The 18,061-nt window shown below is 46.2% G+C and overlaps 10 protein-coding genes across 10 annotated transcripts; 3 read left to right on the forward strand and 7 right to left on the reverse strand.

The window, feature by feature from the left end:
* Nucleotides 1-754: 754 nt before the first annotated feature.
* On the reverse strand, nt 755-1,891 carry V2V93DRAFT_373609 (uncharacterized protein). The gene has a single exon (XM_066911033.1). It carries the CDS (start codon nt 1,710-1,712, stop codon nt 783-785), a length of 930 nt encoding a protein of 309 aa, XP_066764199.1. The 5' UTR covers nt 1,713-1,891; the 3' UTR covers nt 755-782.
* A 479-nt stretch (nt 1,892-2,370) lies between these two features.
* Nucleotides 2,371-3,170, forward strand: V2V93DRAFT_373610 (uncharacterized protein). The gene is made up of 2 exons (XM_066911034.1): nt 2,371-2,947; nt 3,008-3,170. Exons 1-2 carry the CDS (start codon nt 2,487-2,489, stop codon nt 3,084-3,086), a joined length of 540 nt encoding a protein of 179 aa, XP_066764200.1. The 5' UTR covers nt 2,371-2,486; the 3' UTR covers nt 3,087-3,170.
* Nucleotides 3,116-4,133, reverse strand: V2V93DRAFT_373614 (40S ribosomal protein uS15). The gene is made up of 3 exons (XM_066911035.1): nt 4,021-4,133; nt 3,626-3,839; nt 3,116-3,562 (listed from the first exon to the last, which is right to left on the reverse strand). Exons 1-3 carry the CDS (start codon nt 4,039-4,041, stop codon nt 3,342-3,344), a joined length of 456 nt encoding a protein of 151 aa, XP_066764201.1. The 5' UTR covers nt 4,042-4,133; the 3' UTR covers nt 3,116-3,341.
* Nucleotides 4,134-4,334: 201 nt separating this feature from the next.
* V2V93DRAFT_406746 (uncharacterized protein) lies at nt 4,335-6,190 on the reverse strand. Its single transcript, XM_066912677.1, has one exon. It carries the CDS (start codon nt 6,026-6,028, stop codon nt 4,715-4,717), a length of 1,314 nt encoding a protein of 437 aa, XP_066764202.1. The 5' UTR covers nt 6,029-6,190; the 3' UTR covers nt 4,335-4,714.
* Nucleotides 6,191-6,354: 164 nt separating this feature from the next.
* V2V93DRAFT_373617 (Vps51/Vps67-domain-containing protein) lies at nt 6,355-7,207 on the forward strand. Its single transcript, XM_066911036.1, has one exon. It carries the CDS (start codon nt 6,367-6,369, stop codon nt 7,102-7,104), a length of 738 nt encoding a protein of 245 aa, XP_066764203.1. The 5' UTR covers nt 6,355-6,366; the 3' UTR covers nt 7,105-7,207.
* V2V93DRAFT_373618 (uncharacterized protein) lies at nt 7,108-8,328 on the reverse strand. The gene has a single exon (XM_066911037.1). It carries the CDS (start codon nt 7,875-7,877, stop codon nt 7,287-7,289), a length of 591 nt encoding a protein of 196 aa, XP_066764204.1. The 5' UTR covers nt 7,878-8,328; the 3' UTR covers nt 7,108-7,286.
* Nucleotides 8,329-8,488: 160 nt separating this feature from the next.
* On the forward strand, nt 8,489-12,786 carry V2V93DRAFT_373619 (uncharacterized protein). The gene is made up of 3 exons (XM_066911038.1): nt 8,489-8,862; nt 9,014-11,642; nt 11,706-12,786. The coding sequence occupies exons 1-3, from the start codon at nt 8,653-8,655 to the stop codon at nt 12,341-12,343; spliced, it is 3,477 nt and encodes a 1,158-aa protein (XP_066764205.1). The 5' UTR covers nt 8,489-8,652; the 3' UTR covers nt 12,344-12,786.
* On the reverse strand, nt 12,696-13,720 carry V2V93DRAFT_373622 (uncharacterized protein). The gene is made up of 2 exons (XM_066911039.1): nt 13,066-13,720; nt 12,696-12,996 (listed from the first exon to the last, which is right to left on the reverse strand). The coding sequence occupies exons 1-2, from the start codon at nt 13,469-13,471 to the stop codon at nt 12,845-12,847; spliced, it is 558 nt and encodes a 185-aa protein (XP_066764206.1). The 5' UTR covers nt 13,472-13,720; the 3' UTR covers nt 12,696-12,844.
* A 115-nt stretch (nt 13,721-13,835) lies between these two features.
* V2V93DRAFT_373623 (DHBP synthase RibB-like alpha/beta domain-containing protein) lies at nt 13,836-15,206 on the reverse strand. Its single transcript, XM_066911040.1, has one exon. The coding sequence runs from the start codon at nt 15,066-15,068 to the stop codon at nt 13,872-13,874; it is 1,197 nt and encodes a 398-aa protein (XP_066764207.1). The 5' UTR covers nt 15,069-15,206; the 3' UTR covers nt 13,836-13,871.
* Nucleotides 15,207-15,300: 94 nt separating this feature from the next.
* Nucleotides 15,301-18,052, reverse strand: V2V93DRAFT_349179 (COG4 transport protein-domain-containing protein). The gene is made up of 2 exons (XM_066907943.1): nt 17,055-18,052; nt 15,301-17,002 (listed from the first exon to the last, which is right to left on the reverse strand). Exons 1-2 carry the CDS (start codon nt 17,758-17,760, stop codon nt 15,363-15,365), a joined length of 2,346 nt encoding a protein of 781 aa, XP_066764208.1. The 5' UTR covers nt 17,761-18,052; the 3' UTR covers nt 15,301-15,362.
* Nucleotides 18,053-18,061: the final 9 nt, after the last annotated feature.

Consider the following 18,061-nt stretch of genomic DNA (forward strand, 5'->3'; position numbering starts at 1 on the left):
ATAGTCTTGTTGATCCTCCAGACATCTTCTCTCTCCGTCTTCTTTAGTACCTTTTACCGATATACTTGAAATATGTGACGATTGCTATACTTTTCGAATACCAATCTATTTCGGATACCACGGTTACTGACGGAGTGAAAAGCTTTGGTGAAAAGTTTTGAAAAAGCAGAAAATGCAAAGCTAAGCGCCAAACTCCCCGAGCGTAAGCCTCCCTTCTCTTCTTGGCTTCCAGAATTTCTGGCTATCCGTTATTGGCGTTTAACTCTTGTTCTGTCATTATTTTTGATTTATTTCTATAACTGCATATTATCACACTCATATTTCGAGTACTACTCCTTCGGCGAATATCTCTCCGAGGCGAGAAAGCTTAAAGTCACACGGCGCCGTCTGTCCAGCTAATCACATTCTCCTTTCGGCAACTCATCTCCAATTGCCGCATCAGTCGTCGCCGACTATCCTCTCCATTTTCATAAAGGTCCTTTTTTCTTCTCTGGTCTGTTGTATTCTTTCAAAAAGTATATTTGGTCAGTTACTGCAGCTTGTGTCGTAGTCTCTTGTCGTGTCGAACTTCGTATGCTAGCCTACACTGTCTCTGCCGTCTATCGCTCCTCATCTTATCTCGATAGACTTCTTTCTATCTTAACTCTGGTCAATATATCAAAATATGCTTTCTTATACGCTCCCTGTCTAACTAGATCCCATAATTTTAGCGTCACGTACACTTGTAGGCACCTGCAGACTTCCCACACTCAAAGGTACAATCAATAAATATAATTTACGCTTCAGAACATCGTAGTCTTCCGCCTCCGCTTCTTAGACCCACTCAATAAACCAGTTGCATCGGCAACTGCAATAGCCCTATCCGAAGCCGTGTCGCCAAACTTGGCAGTCTCTCTCCGCAATCGTCGAATATTTCGCTCACGCTCAACTTCTCGTCGCTCGATTTCTTCTTGAGTGAGTTCCTCGACGGTAGGCGCCCATTCGTCGCCAAGTCCTTCTTGATCAACGCGCCAGCCTGCTTCGGTATTGTACGCGGCGTCGTTATCTACCTCAACTGGTAAATGGCCCTCACAAGCTTCCTTTTTCAATCGAATGAGCACTTCATATATAGCGTGCGCAATTGCCGGATAGAATTCCCCGGCCAATCCAAGGTCAGCTACTACGGTCCGAGCAAATTGCTCCGGTGTCAAGCCAGTTTTGAGAACATCAGAGATTAAAGATTGTGTCGGAGCCTCTACAACGTCTGTTGACGATAGCTGTTCCTCAGCTATACTGCTCGCCGACGCGAGATCCCATTCGAATTTATCTTCGTATAAGTGCTTTGCTAAATGTAGACTCAACCGAACAATCACATTCTGGATTCCAGGTGGTAAATTAATCGTCGCAACCGGCGCGTATTCCTCAATCTGTGTCTTAATAGCGTTTGCAATTTGTGGAGCATATGTGTGCGCAGGTATATCTAAATCACCACACATTATTGCGGCAAACTGTTCGGGGGTAGTCAATTTCTCGGAAAGATTCCACAGAAAAAAATCTGCAAGTCGGTAGCTGCCCATGTCGAGGTTGATGCGGATCGGGATTAAGATTTCTGGTAGACTTGCTGCTGCTTCTAGTTGTTCCTCCGAGCTGGATGTGCTTTGGTCAGTAAATTTATAAAACATAACGATTAAAAGAATATATCGAAGCACATACTGATAAACATGATTCGTCATAACCGCAGGCCGACTCTTGATGACCGGCTGCTCGACCTCAGCTCCCCCCGCACCCCCCGCGGCCGCGGCCGCAGCACTCCTCAATCCCAATCCTAGGCCCGAGCCTGCAATCAAATCATCATCATCGTCAAGCTCCGCATAATTCCGTTTCGCAGCTCGAGGAAGAGTGCCGCCTGTCGAGATCAGAGCGCCTTGCGGGACTAATAACGCCGTGGTACCTGCTCGGACGCGTGATGAGTACGATGTTATTGATGCTTGACCTTTGCGAAAGACAGGTTGTTGCTGTTGTGCGTAGATTGGGTGCTGTTGTGCATATTGACTTCGTCGAGAACTCATATTTGCCTATCGCAAGCGTGTAGATTTGCTGCTGCTGCTGCTGCTTTTTGAATATGGTTGCTGATTCTTCAAATATGCTTCTCGAGTATGTTTGTCTTCGCCCTTAAGCAAATGACAACTTTCTATATCGTTTTATCAGTGCAGAATATCCACTCGACACACTCTCAATTCAGCACACAAATAAAACACACAGAAGAAGCAATAATAATGATGAAATATTATACACAATGCAAGCTTGTTTTTAGGTCCAGAACTGACCTTTCCGACCCTTGATTTAGGCTAGTCTAGTTTTTTAAGTACTATACCCTTTGCTTACCCCGCTCCACTAACATAGAGGCACTGATCTTGAACAGCACGTATCTTTGCATTTTGGATAGACAGGTTATTGACAATGGAGAGTTCAATAGAAAATACACGTATGCACTGATGTAATAGACTATGTGGAAAAATCAAACGTTAATTGGTGTTCTTTGGATTATAGCTACCGCGGCCAATACGGATCAAATGGATCTTGACGCGACATCTTCACAACCGCATCCTACATCCCTGGCACCACATCAAACACCTGAAGAGGTAAATACAATAGTAACAGCACCAACATTAATAGCGGGAGAAGTAAGGGTACCGGCGACCACAGCAGATGAGGACGCGCTTTCTCGCAAACGACCTCACGAAGAAACAGTATCAGACACACACGAACCTCTCATTCCATCCAAACATTTCAAGACATCCTCATCCACCGACGACAATAATGGCACGATCTCGTCAAATCCAGATAAATTGCAAGATATATCTTCTTTGCATCAGCCTGTTCGCGGAGGCGCTCCTACGCGACGGTATTTGAATGAGCTCGTGACGCCGGCGTTACTAGACGGGATGAAACTGATTGCTCGTGAACAGTATGCTATTTCTCTTCGAATCTTTTGTTCAATTTGTATGACGACTGACATTAAAACTAGACCAGACAACCCTTTGGAGAAATTGGCACTGTATCTTCTTGACCGGAGTAAAAAGAGTAAGATGGCTACTGTATCATAGATTAAATACATTTACGCATGAGCAGAATCTAAATATTATTGTACTGATTTTGATTGATTTCTAAATGTACAAACGTATCCCTCGTCAATAAACCGCCCGCGCTAGAAGAAATCTCATAAGATTTCAGCCACGAGATAGTCTACGACTTCAGATGAAACCTGTGCTTAATGGCACATACAAACAAACCAACGCGCAACAGACTTTTTTTCCCTCTCTTCTCATTAACATCCTATATAAAAACGACTAACACTACGCTTAGGCGACTAGGGCCGAGGCAGTAGCAGACTCGTATTTCCACACAGGGGGGAGAACACCAACGGTCTTGTAGTATCTGACGAGTCTGTGGATTCTGGATTCGATGAGAATAAGACGGAACTTGGAGTCCTTGTCTTTGCGGTTACGGTCAAGGTGCTTGCGGACAGCAACGGCCTTCTTGATCAGTGAGTAAAGGTCCTCAGGGATCTCAGGAGCAAGACCTATATTATTTCAATCAGCTTTGCCCTTTCTTTCAATGCTTTTTTAACGTGAATAAAACCTACCGTTCGACTTGAGGATTCTCAGGATCTTGTTACCGGTGACGACCTTAATTTGAGCCACACCGTTCGAGTCTCGCAGAACAACACCGATCTGCGAAGGCGAAAGACCCTTACGGGCGTTCTTGATGATCATGTCGACGATGCTCTCGGGGGTGAGCTTGAACCACGCAGGGGCGTGACGTGAGTAAGGAGTCGCCGAGGACGACATACCTTTTCCCTATAGCAGAAAAATCGTCAATATTTCTGTTGTATATCAAAATAGTTGCGGATTTCAGTCGTGTCGTTCAAGGATTCTTCCACCATGTCGCCGTTGTCAGTTTTTAATCTGCCTCTTCATCCTCTTGAAATGCTCACGCTACCGAATCCGCAACACATAATTGCAGTAAAATAAGACATACATTGCTGTGCATACGACCCATCTTGAATTAGATTCTGTTGATAAGAAAAACGGAAAGGAGACGAAGGAAGTTGGTGGATAAACTATGCTGGACTTGAGAGGAGAGATTCGCACAGGCAGACATTCGAGATGTTGTAGGGTTTAAGCGGGGGGTGACTGCTGTGTTGCGTCGTCGCCGTTAGGGTTCTGTGCGTCGTAGACATTTAGCAGTCACGCGTCAGTTGGGAAATTAGGGCTAGGGTGTTTGAATTTGTGCCAATAGTTTAGTATATAAAGAGATCTGTCTACGCTGAAACTATTTAATGATAAACAAGGTATGTTGATTCTATTAATTGATTGATGCGCAATATCAATAATTGAAGTGATGATAATTAGCACTTTTGGCACTTCTAGTACTAGAGATTAAGTTCTCAATGACTAAACAAAACTTTCTGACCATCTGATTCATCTGATTGATTGCGCATCTTTGTTCTGTTTCCTGCATTTACTAATTATTTCTGAAGGATATAGAGCGGATGGCTTTTATTTTTCCAATTGTCTGAATCATAACAGATTATATTTCTGAAACTGTAAGGTAGAGAGATACAATGCGCACATCAGTTAAATCATATTCAAATTATTACACTGTTTGAATTTATAGCTGTTTTAAATCCAAAAAGTTTCTTTATTTTATTTTTCGTCTTTCTTTTGATAAATCACTTACCATTGGACGCCAACTTATCAGCATCTCCCCTTTTTTCGGACTGACTGTTATGAGCGTGATTATCAAGGCTCTTGAATTCGGTAGACTGATTGATCCCCATCGACTTCCACATCGTAGAAGTACTCATATCTCCGCCAAATATCTTGGCAGTATCCTTCAAATCAGTAGCCAGTCCAATCTGTCTTGTTTGGCAAACAGCCATTTCCTGTCCAATAATCACAGCCATATGCGCATCCCCCCATGTCTCACAAATCGTCACATCCGGAATATCCTCCTTGCAAGATTCATATAGTCCCTGCGCAATATTGATTTGTCTCGCTAAATTCTGCGCAACTATATTCGCTTGGAAGACAGCTCCTCCGGCTGTTTTGATGACAGGGAAATCATTCACGTCACCAATTGCGTAGATGTGCTCGAATGAGTGCGGCGATCCGACGAGCGTCATGTCAGGATTTACTTTTAATACGCCAAACTCGTCAAGTGTCGAGGCATAGACTTTGGGATCCATAAACTCTGTCGCAGGGTTTCCGCGAAAGGTACACCAGACTGTCAAATCCGAATGAAATTCCTTACCATCAAGCGTAGTCACTATTTCCTTTCCAATGCTAAAATTGGACTTATCTGCCGGGGCAGTCGAGGTGACGCGCGTATTTAAATACGTGTCTACTCCTAGACGCTGTAACGCATCAAGAACCTGGACCGAGAATCCTGGATCAAGAGACGGCTCAGGTGGTAGACGGTCACGAGAGTGTAGAAGAGTGATCGTCTTATTTGGATAAAAGTACTTGAGCTCGCCGGCGAGTTCAATGCCTACGGCGCCGCCTCCGATGATAACTATCCGGTCCGCCAGGCGAAATCGATCTGCGTAGTTGTTGACAAAAGTGAGATACTCTGCTTTTGTAGTCTGGGGTGGCATAACGAATGGTGCACGATGCCGACCAACGGCAATAGTTGAGAAGTCAAATGGAAGACAGAGTTTCTCCGGCCGGTCGTCGAGCTGGACATCTACTTTGCCAGAGTCCATAAACACCGCCGATCCGCGAACAAAGTCAACATTGTCGAGTACTGCATCTGAGAAAGCAGACGGCGGAGCAAAAGTAATGGGCGCAAACTCGCGGTCGACCAATGTTCGCGGTATTGCAATTGGGTTGATGAGGCCGCGACGGGGCTCAATGACGGTGATGCGCGGCATCGGCAGCTGAAGTTTTTGGCGACGCGTGTCTGCGAGGAGGACTGAGACGAGGTACTGGACGAGACTGTGGCCTCCGATGGAGCCGCCAACGACGACGACACTGGGTGGGGTCATGATAGCAGAACAGCAGCTTGAATCAGAAGGAAGACGACAAAACAGAAGAACAGAAAGACACCGACGCGTTTTTATAGGTCGCGTAAGTTAACATTGATGTCGGTCATTTAACAAGACACTAGCCCGAGAAGACTTGGCCGGCAAGACTTGGCCAGCCGAGGCCGAGACTCGGGTGATCTATAGATTATGGCCTCGATGCGTCGGATCTGATAACTTAATCTTGATTATGTAAAATATAAGTAATCGATTATGTAATCGATTTGTAAAGAGATGTCAGGTTTAGTAGAAGAGTCCCGACGCAGTGCAAGAGACATATAGCTGCTACTCACCACCCAGAAATGACGAGCGTAGGCACTGACCGGTCTCTCCGACCAGCATCCCCACATAATAATTCCTTTGCACTATCTCCATCTACATCTCCGTCTCCGGCTTCATCGGCGACCGGCAGCAGGCGCGTAGTGTCTTCGTCGGCCGCCGCGGCCCGCCGAACTGCTCTTCGCGAGTTCTACGCGCTTGGATCTGATCGTTTCTCGGCAGGTGTGCCTCCGTCCGATATCGACCGTCCAGATTTTAACGCTAATGTTTGGCTGGATCGGTTTGTGCGGGAAAACAGTGCGCAGGAGGTTATTGCCAAGGAAAACTCGCTGATGCACGAGATCCGCACGCTTGACGGGGAAGGCAAGGCATTGGTTTACGACAACTATTCAAAGCTGATTACCGCAATCGAGACAATTCAAAGTATGCGCGGAAACATGGATCCGTTACAGCCGACTACATCCGCGCTGGCACCGGCTGTTGCGCATATTGCTGAGGTTTCGGCATCACTTATTGCTACGTTGTCTGAGAATCGGCGAGAGGACTCAAGTTCTGAGCAGGAACAGGAAATGCGGCGGCAGGAAGTCAAGCTGATTGTTGAATCACCGAAAAGACTACGAGATCTTGTGAATGATGGGAATGTTTACGAGGCCAAGAAGCAATGGACGGCACTCGAGCCTGTGCTGTATCAGCTGAGTAATGTGAAAGGGATCGAGCAGGTTCGAAGTCAGTGTCTTGAGGCGTTAGAAGGCGTTTTGTGATCGGTTTGCTTTTCAGGTTTTATATTTTGTATTGGCTATCAACTGCAGTTTGTTCAGTTATTGAGAAAAACTATAAATATACATAACATGATGATCTGCTGATGTCTGGTTTGACGAGGTAAAATAAAAATACAAGTAGGGCAGGTAAAACAAGTGAGGTATCAATGAAATCGGTTTATTGATCAGCGCAATTCGGCTTCAGATTCGGATTCGGATTGATCATGCTCTCCATGTTCATGCTCTCCATGTTCATGCTCTCCATGTTCATGCTCTTCATGTTCATGCTGAGAGTCTGAAGTGCAAGTTGTGTAATGTTTAGCCTTATCGGGTAGTAAGCAGATGAGACCTTGAAATATCTGTTTAGCAAGACCTTTCCCCTCACCATACTCATGGTGTCTGCCAGATATCGGGAGGTGCTCATCATGTCCTTCTGGGTAATTACCAGATTCAATCGTATTGGTATCGGCAGAGGTATCAAAAGACTGCTCCTCAGAGACGTCAATTACAAGAGCAGAAACATCAGGAAGATTAGAAATATGCAATGAGTGATTCGAAAGACTATCCCGAAGAAGCTGTTCACGGTATAAAGTTTCTAGCTCGGCGTCGTTGTCAGGTAGTTCATGCTTTTGGATATGAGAACGCATACGCCAGGGTGGATGGTGTCTTGCGGCGCGATCTGGTAAGAACGCTGGCGGAGACAGCGGGAGAGACAGCACTGGTTGTGTTTGCACATAAAGCAAAAGCACCAGAGAGAGTAGGTATTTGATGTTCATTGTGGTTTTTAGTTGACGAACTGGAGTGTTGACGGGTGAGAACAGGTCAGGCCGAACCGACGATTACTGTACGATTACTGTCCCGCTGCACGTAAATTAACAATCACGTGAGTAGCTGATAACGGCCTAGTGTGAGCTGCTGTTTCCGGGTTCAGCTTCATTGAAGGATGATGATTTAAAGGCAGAGAATTGTGGCCAAACGAAATGCTCGGTGAATATGAGGAAGAAGAAGAGACTAAGCAGAAAAAAAAGAGATGAGAAAGACGAAGAGCAAGAGGGAAAGGACGAGGACGAGGAAGAGGAAGAGAAGACGAAGAGGAAGTGTAGGATTGGACAGAGCAAGGAATAGAGATGCTGCTCAATAGCAGTATATATTGTTGGCAAACCCTATAATACAAGTAGATACACGGGAGAAGTAGTTTTATATCCAGTATCTTTCCGTAAACTGATAAGATAAAGCAAATTGCAACACAACCATCCAACAGTTCGCGAACAATAGAAGATAAATATAGCCAGCCACATGCTCGCTTAATCTGTCATTGATGACTCAGCACTCGCTTCGCATGCCCCTTCGCTCTCTCGCCACGAACTTGACACTCTCCCCTCCTCTTCATCGCTTTCCACCTCCGTCTTCTTCTCTTTCTTTTGCTCCTCTTATTTTCTCTTTGTCTTCTCTTGTTTATAATTTTTCCACTCCTCTCTCCTCTTCCTCCTCGCCCTCTCCGCCGGCCCTGACGCGTGTCCGCGCCCACATGCCCGCGGTGCCTTTTCCGCCATGCTCCTCTCTCACCACCCTCCCGCAAACACCACGTCATCTGCCGCCGATGTCACCTCCGTAGCAGCTGCAATGTCTAGTTCTGCTGCTGATCAGCTGCCGCTGTCTCAACCCGCCGCATCGACATGCGCCAGCTGCCACCGCGACCTCGACGCGCCAACCATTCGTGTCGCAGACAAAACATTCCACAAAACCTGCCTCGTCTGCGCTGTACGTCTTCCGCTGTCTTTTCTTTTTTCCTTTTGTTTTTTTCCCAATGATTAGTTGTGTTCTCGTACAGCAATTCGCTATCTGTTTGCCGCTCTGTTCGCGTCTCGCTGTTTTTGTTTGCCAGAAAAAGCTAATCCTTTTTTTATTGCAGGACTGCGGCAAAGCCATCGGCAACCACTTTTTCCTGTTAGACTCTCCCACTCCCGAGTCTTCCTCACCTCTTCATCTCTGTGAACATGATTTTTTTCGCCGTCGCTCTCTGCTATGCCATGTCTGCGGCGGTGCCCTCCGCGGTGACTATGTTATGGCCGTCGGCCACAAATACCATCTCGAACACTTTACTTGCTCAATTTGTCCGCGCGTCTTTCAGGCTGATGATAATTACTACGAACGCGATGGAGCCGTCTATTGTCACTTTCACTTCTCGACCCTCTTCGCCGACCGCTGCGAAGGATGCGACTCTGCCATTCTACGCCAGTTCATTGAAAACCTTCGTAACGGCCGCCATGAACACTGGCATCCTGAATGCTATATGATTCACAAATTTTGGAACATTCGTCTTGCTGCTGAATCAGCTCAGCCTGCGTCGGCAGTGACTGACCCTGGTCCCTATATCTGGAAAGATGACAGCGATCTCACACCTGAACTTTTGAAATCAAAGCAGTCCGCCGTCGAAAATAAAGTCTTTCGCATATGGACAGTGCTGTCAGAATACGAGGAAGTTTCCGCTGCTTGTATATCCGATATGCTGCAATATGCCACCGCAGGGTCTACTCTGGCGTCAGTGCTAGCCGCCAGTAGGCTCATTTATCGTGTCCAAGTTTTGTTTTCTGCAGTCGACGACCTCCGCCAGCACCCGCCCGTCGCTCGAGCACTAGGAAAAGAACCAAAAACTCTTTGCAAAAACATTGTCAACTTCTTAACTACTCTGCCCGGCTCCGTTCTCTCCTCCTCTCCACCGGCATCATTATCTCAGTCCCGCTCAAATCCAGCTTCCTCGTCAAAAGATATTCTTGACCTCGTTACCTCCATGGCCCACTACCTCAAACTGCTTATCCAATTTGGCCTTGATTCTGCACTTCTACAAGACCAACTTGATCCAGATATGCACGCCGTCGAACACTTTCTTGACTATCTCAGCTCTCACAATACTCCACCCGTTCTGTCACGACAAACCCTGATACCAAACATAACCGATCAGTGCATCTCGTGTCGTCGTGGGATTGAGGAAAGGTGTGCTCGACTAATGTCTTCGGTCTCGGAAGACAGGCGCGATCGGCGTTGGCATCTGACCCCCGTCTGTTTCGCCTGTGCAAAATGCCAGCGGTCACTTGTAAACGAGATCCCTGAAGCCCTTTGGAGCGATAATCTACGTGTCATTCTTTGTTCTACCTGTGCCACTCCAGCTGATCAATGTCGTGCTGACTTTGCATTCGTTTCGCGTTTGAACCAGTACTCGTTCCTACTCAAAGTTGCATTGCAGCGAGTATACAAGACCGTAGACACACTCGCTTCTTCTCAAGATCCTTTGAAACGCGTTTCTTCGTTAGACAAGCACGAACCTGTTGAGGGTTACGTGAATACTTTGACTGACATACGCCGTCTGCGCTCCACGCGTTTCAAGCGTGCCATCTCGGACGCAAAGGGGAAGCAGGCTCGGCGGTCAAAAAGTGTACTGCAAAACGAGTCCCGCAAAGGCTCTACTTCTTCGCAATCATTACACTCGTCTCCAAACGGCTCTGGTTCGCCCTCCGATTCGCTGCAACACCACAAAAGTTCAAATAAGAGACCAAGTAACGGTCGAGATGGAGCCGCGGTGCCTTCCCCCGCAAGCTCATCTTCGCCCGCCCCTAAAAACAGCGACAACATAGCTACTCCTCGCCGAACTCCGACAAGCTCATCAGAAAAGCCTGATATCTTGTTTGGCGAAAAGTATCTCAAGCTGGATGATATTCCGCGAATAGTAGCTGCCGAGCAAGCTCGAGAGCAACGGCCAAATGCGTTCCGCCATCAGCGGCAGAGCTCGCTGAAATTAGCCTCTGGTCCTGTGCCAAAGTTGATTCAGCAACCATCAGTAACGCAATCTCATGTTGGTCCGCAGCGAAACAGCGAAGAAAGCGCATCGCTACCGCCGCCGCAACAGCAGCACCGTCAGTTACGCTCGGCACCGTCAGATCAATGGCCACTTGTTTCAAATGGAGCTACTGCCGCTGCTGCGGCAACCGCTGCCATTGCTGGAGATGGTTCAGGTTTGATTGATCGGTCAAGGTCAGTCACGCATTCGTTCGCATCATCTACTCTATCACAAGCTGGTGCTGGAATAGTCAAATACTTCTCCGAGCTTTCTGCTGCTGAGTATCTCGCTGTACGTCGAAAGGCATATGCTGAGTTACAGCCTCTTGTGGCTGAATTTTTCACTGAGGCAGAGTATCTCGACATGGCTGGCGAAGCCCGCTCTCCTGCTTCTCCTGGGAGTACGACTAAAGTGATGGGATTTTTCGAAAAGTTCGGTAAAGCATTTACAAAATCTAATGGTCCTAGTCAGAATAGTGGCGCAGACGGCAACTTTGGTGGTGGAATTGGGTCTGCTACTCCGGCTTCTACTGAGAAGTTGAAGCGGAAAGGAAGTGGAAATAACACTGCTCCGCCTGGTGTATTTAAACTCAATCTTGATGTGCTTGTTGACCGAACTGGGACGAACTCAGAACTTGGTGTTAGTGCTGGGGTTTTGAAAGTTCCATCGTTTTTAGATGATGTTATTAGCTCCATGAGGCGTAAAGGTGTGTATATTTGCTAGAAGAGTTGATCAAAGTGGAATGTCATGATTACTAATTAGAATCTAGATATGTCCGTTGAAGGTGTATTCCGCAAGAACGGAAATATCCGAAAGCTCAAGGCTCTAGCAGAAGATATTGACAAGACAGGCACCTCCTCTTCACGCATAAACTTAGATGCTGAGTCACCTGTGCAGCTCGCTGCTCTTTTAAAGAAATTTCTGCGCGAAATGCCAGATCCGCTCCTCACTTTCAAGCTGTATCGGATCTGGATTGTTTCGCAAAAAATTGCAGACGACGATATTAGAAGACGAGTTCTTCATTTATGCTGCTGTTTACTGCCGCGGTCGCATCGTGACTCCATGGAGGTTATTTTTAATTTTTTGAAATGGGTTGCTTCGTTCTCTCATGTCGACGAAGAATCCGGATCGAAAATGGATATGCACAACCTTTCGACAGTCGTTACACCCAATATTCTGTACTCGCAGAACGCAACCGGCGAAGACGATGCCGGTCCTCTTCCCCCACCTCAGATAGATCCTGATACGGGCGAGCAAGTTACACAGGCACAGACTGTGGGCGGCTTAGCAGGTGACGGCTATTTCCTTGCGATTGAAGCTGTCAATGCTTTGATTGAGAATCAGGAAGAGTTTAGTATTGTGCCAGAGGATATCATGGAGAGTGTATCGGCGAAGATGACTTCTTAAATGTGGCCTTGTACTTTCCCGTTGCGTGGTGTGTGGCTCGCATATTTTTTTGTTTGTGTAAACTATTGTTTTTATTTGTTTTTGATTTGCCTTTCAGTATGGTTTCTCAATTTTTTTTTTGTGTGTGTTTGGTAATTGTTCTCTGGAGAGGAAACTAGGATGTATTGTTCTTCTTGATCTAAGGATTCCGCTGTATTATATTATTGTATGTGTTTCCTTTTCGTGTATGAATCTTGTGCAAAGTATCGTTGTTTTATGTTATTTTTTTTTGCCTAATGTCAGTTGACTATTCTATGTTTTTGAGTTATTGGTATTGGGAGCGGATATTTGTACTTTAATTGTATACTATATTATGCTAAGACAGTCGTCTAAAAGTAGTAGTTTCAGTGGCTCGTATTTGTGTATTACTGTTTAAGATAAACTCATATTAGTCATTCTCAAAACTACTCATAAACATCCTCGTTCAAGCTAATGTACATCTCGCCTTTTTATATCAGGAGGCTATGACAAAGCACTAGGTCCTGGGCCGCCTTCGATTTTGATCTTCGCCGTCATGTAGCCATTCGTTTCTTGTTCTGAGGGATCAACTGGATCTAGAATTGTGCCTTTGAATCTATCTTCCTGACCGACGCCCGCTTGCTTCTTCATCAACCCTGTGGAATAGTAATTCGTTAGTAAAGTGATCTTAGAGAATTTAACCAAGATTTAAAAAAATGACCGACCATCAATTAGCGCCTCGTCACCAATAACAGCTTGCATTTCTTTAGGTATACTCCGGCACCATTCAAAAAATCTTTGTAATCCCTCATCCTCTACATCGATTCCCCAGTGTTCGCCATCATCAACTGTTTCATCAAGTATCCTCCTCGGTCTCAGCATCCCAATTTCCTCCATTGCCATCCTTAGATCTCCAATCTCAATCTCTCCACGACCACAAACAGCCGCGATTGAGCTCGCCTTGACGGATAGGAGATCCATGTACCGGATCGTCAAGTCGGTTAGTGTATCGAGCACAGAAGGCGCGCATCGATCGATACCGGCTGCTCGAAGCGCTTGAGCGGTAGCTATTCGAAGGAAAGAGTAAAATAAATCAGAACTCATTTGCACTTCAGAGAAATTTGCTTGCATAGGCTTTCGTTTTTTTTGTGCTCTATTCTTCTTGCCTGTCTGTCGGATCGTCCCTGTCTCTGTCTCTGTCTCTGTCTTTGTCTCTGTATGAGTGTAATCTGGAGAAGCGCGTGCGAGACACTCGCTTCATGCGTCGTAATGATATAAACGTCGGCTATTCATGTGTTTGAGCTAATATACAAGTTGTGCTCCTTTTACGGCTTTTGAAAGCCGATCTGGGTAGTGTTTGATATTCAGGTTGAATAGGTGCCTCCCCTCCGTTTTGCCTCGACTTCATTGTACGTTTTGTAAGGGATTAGTACATAAGCCGCTAATCCCCGGCTGTTAAAAGAACATGGCAACAGCATTTACTCTTACAATGACAAGAATTGTATAATGGTTTTTTATTTAAAACATGCTATTAATGAGAATCTTTGACAATCAAAACTCCATTCTCGTAGATTTCACTCGCAGCCTTGCGCAGCCGATTCATGATGGCAGCGCCTTCATCTGCATCGCTTACTCCTTCGACTATAATCAACGGTTCACCTTCGTTCGCAGAGTCTTTCAGCAGCCTCTCATCGGCATCTCGAAGTCCTGAAAACAAATTTCGTGCAATTTCAGCTCCTGTAGCTCCCAACTCTTTGATGAACGATATTTGAGTTGATATAGATGTATCCCATTTCTCTATATCAAATTGTCTGCTCTTTAGCAATGCAATCTTGCGACTCGTATTATTTCGTAAATACGCGTTCACAACCTCTGAACCATCGCCAGTACCGACAAAAACAACAACTTTAGCCTGCGGAGAGTAATGACGATATTTCATCCCAGGCGTTCTCACGCTCTCATCCTTCCCCGCCTCGCTTTTACCAACTACGACATCTCTCCACTCTTCTCCACCAAATTCGCGAATCATCTCGACGCTAACTCCTCCTGGTCTAAGTACAGCCGGAGGCGATACTGTACCATCCACAACCGTACTCTCAACGCCGACTTCGCAGTTTCCGCCGTCAAGAATAATCGGAATTCGACCGTGCATATCGGCATACACATGCGCCGCGGTAGTAGGCGACGGTTTTGTCGATGCGTTTGCTGATGGCGCAGCAAGTGGAGTGTCTGATACCGCTATCAACGCCCTAGCTACTATGTGTGCTGGCATTCGCACACCGAACGTCGCCTGGCCTGGTGTACATGCTCGACTTATGACCGGCTCGTCACTGTCAGGATTGCTTGGTAATGGCAGAATGATAGTCAACGGACCAGGCCAGAACTTTGCTATCAGCTTTTCGTAAATCGCCAGAACTTTGCTTTTTAACACGCGGTCTAGCTGCGATACTGAGCTAATATGCACAATCAGTGGATTATCGCTCGGTCTATTCTTGGCCGCAAATATCTGTCGCACAGCTCGGGTATCCAATGCCGACGCGCCAAGTCCGTAAACGGTCTCAGTAGGAAATGCCACCGGTGCCGTATGGGTTCTCAAGATGTCGGCGGCACGATTGATATTAATCTCCGTTTCGCTCCCTGGTACAATCTCAGGCAAGTCGGCCGTCGCTGGGAAAGCAATGTCCTTCACGTGCACAGGCAGCACTTTTGTCTCGTAGAGGGCTGCCATTGTTGTCGACGATATTCGCCTGGCCGTCAGCAATGATTTTCTAAAATTCTGTAGCCACACTTTTGCTTATGTTAGATTCCCAGGAAATAACGTAAGGCCATTGATCCTGTGTGTTTCAATGTTTTCGAAGACTCGTCCGTCTGAACTTCGATGACGGAGATCAGAATAAATCTTTTTGAGCCGCACACTCAGTTGGGCAACGCAGTCTTCATACAATGGATGTAATGTTTGAGCATTCAATAAGGCTTATGTATAACTCCAAAATATCAGATAGTATAATACATTAGTGGTTTTTTACACATTCTCGTCAACTCTAATTGTAGCCGCGCGCCGCCTCTCGTCCTCCGTAAGCACCCATTCAATGCCCCCGGCCTCCAACTCACTCTCATCCATTCCAAGAACCATAACCAACTGCGCAACCCGCACAAATCGCTCTCGTAAGAAATACCATTTGCCTTGCGATACATGGGAAATGATTCCAGCTACGTCTCGCTCAAGTTGAATCGCACCCAGCTCATTCACGCGACCAGACATACCCCATACCCGGCGCTCTAGCATTCCAGACAGTTGCTCGCTAGTGACGGCAAGTAGACGAGAGTAATTTTTCTCGGTCAGAATGCGTCTTATCGGATGCATCATCGCATCCCAGCCGTACGAAAATCGCAATCGCACAAGATCAGCTTGTTGTTGCGAGAGCGACTCTTCGGCATCATCGCCGACAGCGCCATGGGTCATATACGTTGCATCTTTGAAAGCTGTGGCGAGTAAAGGACGCAGACGTGGCTTGACCACCTGAACGTAAATAACTTGAACACCATCATTCAAGAGTTCTTTGACTCGCGTCTCAAAAGAGTGCGATAAAGCGCGTAAGGAAGCAATCACTTGCTCATGGTCATCGCCGAATGGGAAGACCGACACAACTTTTCCGTCGCCGCATGTTCCCACGACAGTTTCAACAATGCGCTCAATATACTCTGTTGCAACTGCCAGATTATTCAATAATATCAAAAAAGAGTTCACCTTGTCATTTGGTGGCAATGCAGGAGTATTGCTATTTGAAGTAGCCGGGGCGCGGGGATATGATTCATCGCGCATTTTACGTTGAATCATTCCAACTAGATCAGACTCAAGCACACGACGAACGTTGGCAACTACATTTCGAATAAGATTTGGATGGCCTGTAGAGACCGTGCGCTCAAGAACCGCGTTCAAAACGTACATCACATCGTCAATCGCCGAAGATATTAACGGCGATGTCACGGAAGGCTCCGTTGGTAAATGCGACAAACTGGGTGCTTCGTCCAGTTGGAACGCTTTCTCGACTGATCTTCTAAAGAAAAAGGTGGCCATAGACTCGAATGCTGTCGCCACTCTGCTATTCATCTTGCCGTATAACTTGCTTTCGGGAAGAAATGGCGGCACTTTGAGTGCTGTTGCGCCAATCTTTTTCGCAGTTACCCCGTCTTCTTCAAACTCGGTAGGAGCTTGGCTCCACCATTTCACAGCCAAAAACTTGCAGTATAGACTCCATCTGCCAATCATAACTCCACACTCGTTCAGCAGCGTATCTATATCTTGAACATTGATACTCGTTGCTCCGGCGCTTGTCATTCCTGCATCTGGAGGCACCGCCGGACTAACCGAGCGCATACCGATCCCCATTCCCATACCAGTAGGCATAAAACTCTGCACAAGAAAACTGAATGCATAGCTTTTGATCTCTGATAGTCGTCTGTTGATGTGTCTATCATCAAAATATGTATCGACGATTATCCCACCCTGCGCATCTGCTTCGTTTTGAATTCTTTCAATGACTCGCTGCATCTTTCCACGGCCGTAGTATCGTTCGACTATCGGACTGTGCTGATCTACAATTGTTGCAATATTCTCGAAAAGTCGTGACATTACCATACCAAAAAATAGCGGTCCCTCGACTGTAAGAGATAGTTAGTACAAGCATCAGCGAAATCAAAGAAGTAAACTTACTCTTGCTGCTCATCAGCTGTCGACTCTGGTTGGCAATAATCGTGCAGACAAATTTGGCATACACGTCCAACCCCTCTTGCTCTTTTCCAATCAGCGGAAACAACTTAAAAAATCGAGTAATCTTCTCCACATCTTTTGCTTTTGCAGCACTTTCAAACTCCCGTAAGAACAATCCGCCAAATGACTCAGTTGCAATACGCAATGCAATACTAGGGCTCTCGGGGTTTTCCTCAGTTGGAACCATCACCTCAGCAAACTTCCCTGTTACGAGCTCCGTAGGTAGCTTTGACGCCCGATGAATATGCTGAGCTACTGACTCCCAATCTCTGACCTGCGTCGCATCATATATGCCAATTATCGACGCCTTGAGTTCTTGTGTTTGAATCACGTATTCTAAACTTTGCTGAACCCGACTTTGTTCCCTGTCTAATTGTCTAACCTTTTGAGAAATTCGCGAAGCAACAAACGACGCGTCAGAAAGCATCTTGATCAAGTCCCGCGCCCCTTTTTGCGGCCCACTCAATCCAGCACCCAATATATCAAGCCGCTGTAAGGAATACGAAAGCGGTGACGCTTGAGTCTCATGAAGTGCTTTAAGCCGGCTTGTTAGCTCTTGCGAGTCTAGTTGAATCTGCGACATGCTCCGCACTAAATCCTCGTATGTACCGCATTCTGAGATATCAAGTGCTACCGAATCCTCAGCCATTGTTTCTCGTTTTCAATTTCTATGCTCCAGTACCAGACAGGCTAATTGAGTTTGCTTAGTCTGGATACTGTGCTTTTGCAAAATGTATTTCTCGGGATCCTGAGCGCTCTTTGATCTGAGCGGCTCTCGACAGTTCACTTAGATTGCGACTTGCGAGGTTTAAACTTTGTTTGGGGGCTGTCTTACGCTTCTCAACTCAGCCCGATCCTCACTTTAAATTCCAGATTTAGATTCTTCTCGTTTAGCTGAATATTTTGAAACATAAAAAGTTCAATAAAGAAATAAAAAAAATTGAAAAAAA

The sequence above is a fragment of the Kockiozyma suomiensis genome (assembly GCF_038497685.1).
Source record: "Kockiozyma suomiensis strain NRRL Y-17356 unplaced genomic scaffold V2V93scaffold_12, whole genome shotgun sequence".
In the NCBI taxonomy this organism is placed as follows: domain Eukaryota; kingdom Fungi; phylum Ascomycota; class Lipomycetes; order Lipomycetales; family Lipomycetaceae; genus Kockiozyma; species Kockiozyma suomiensis.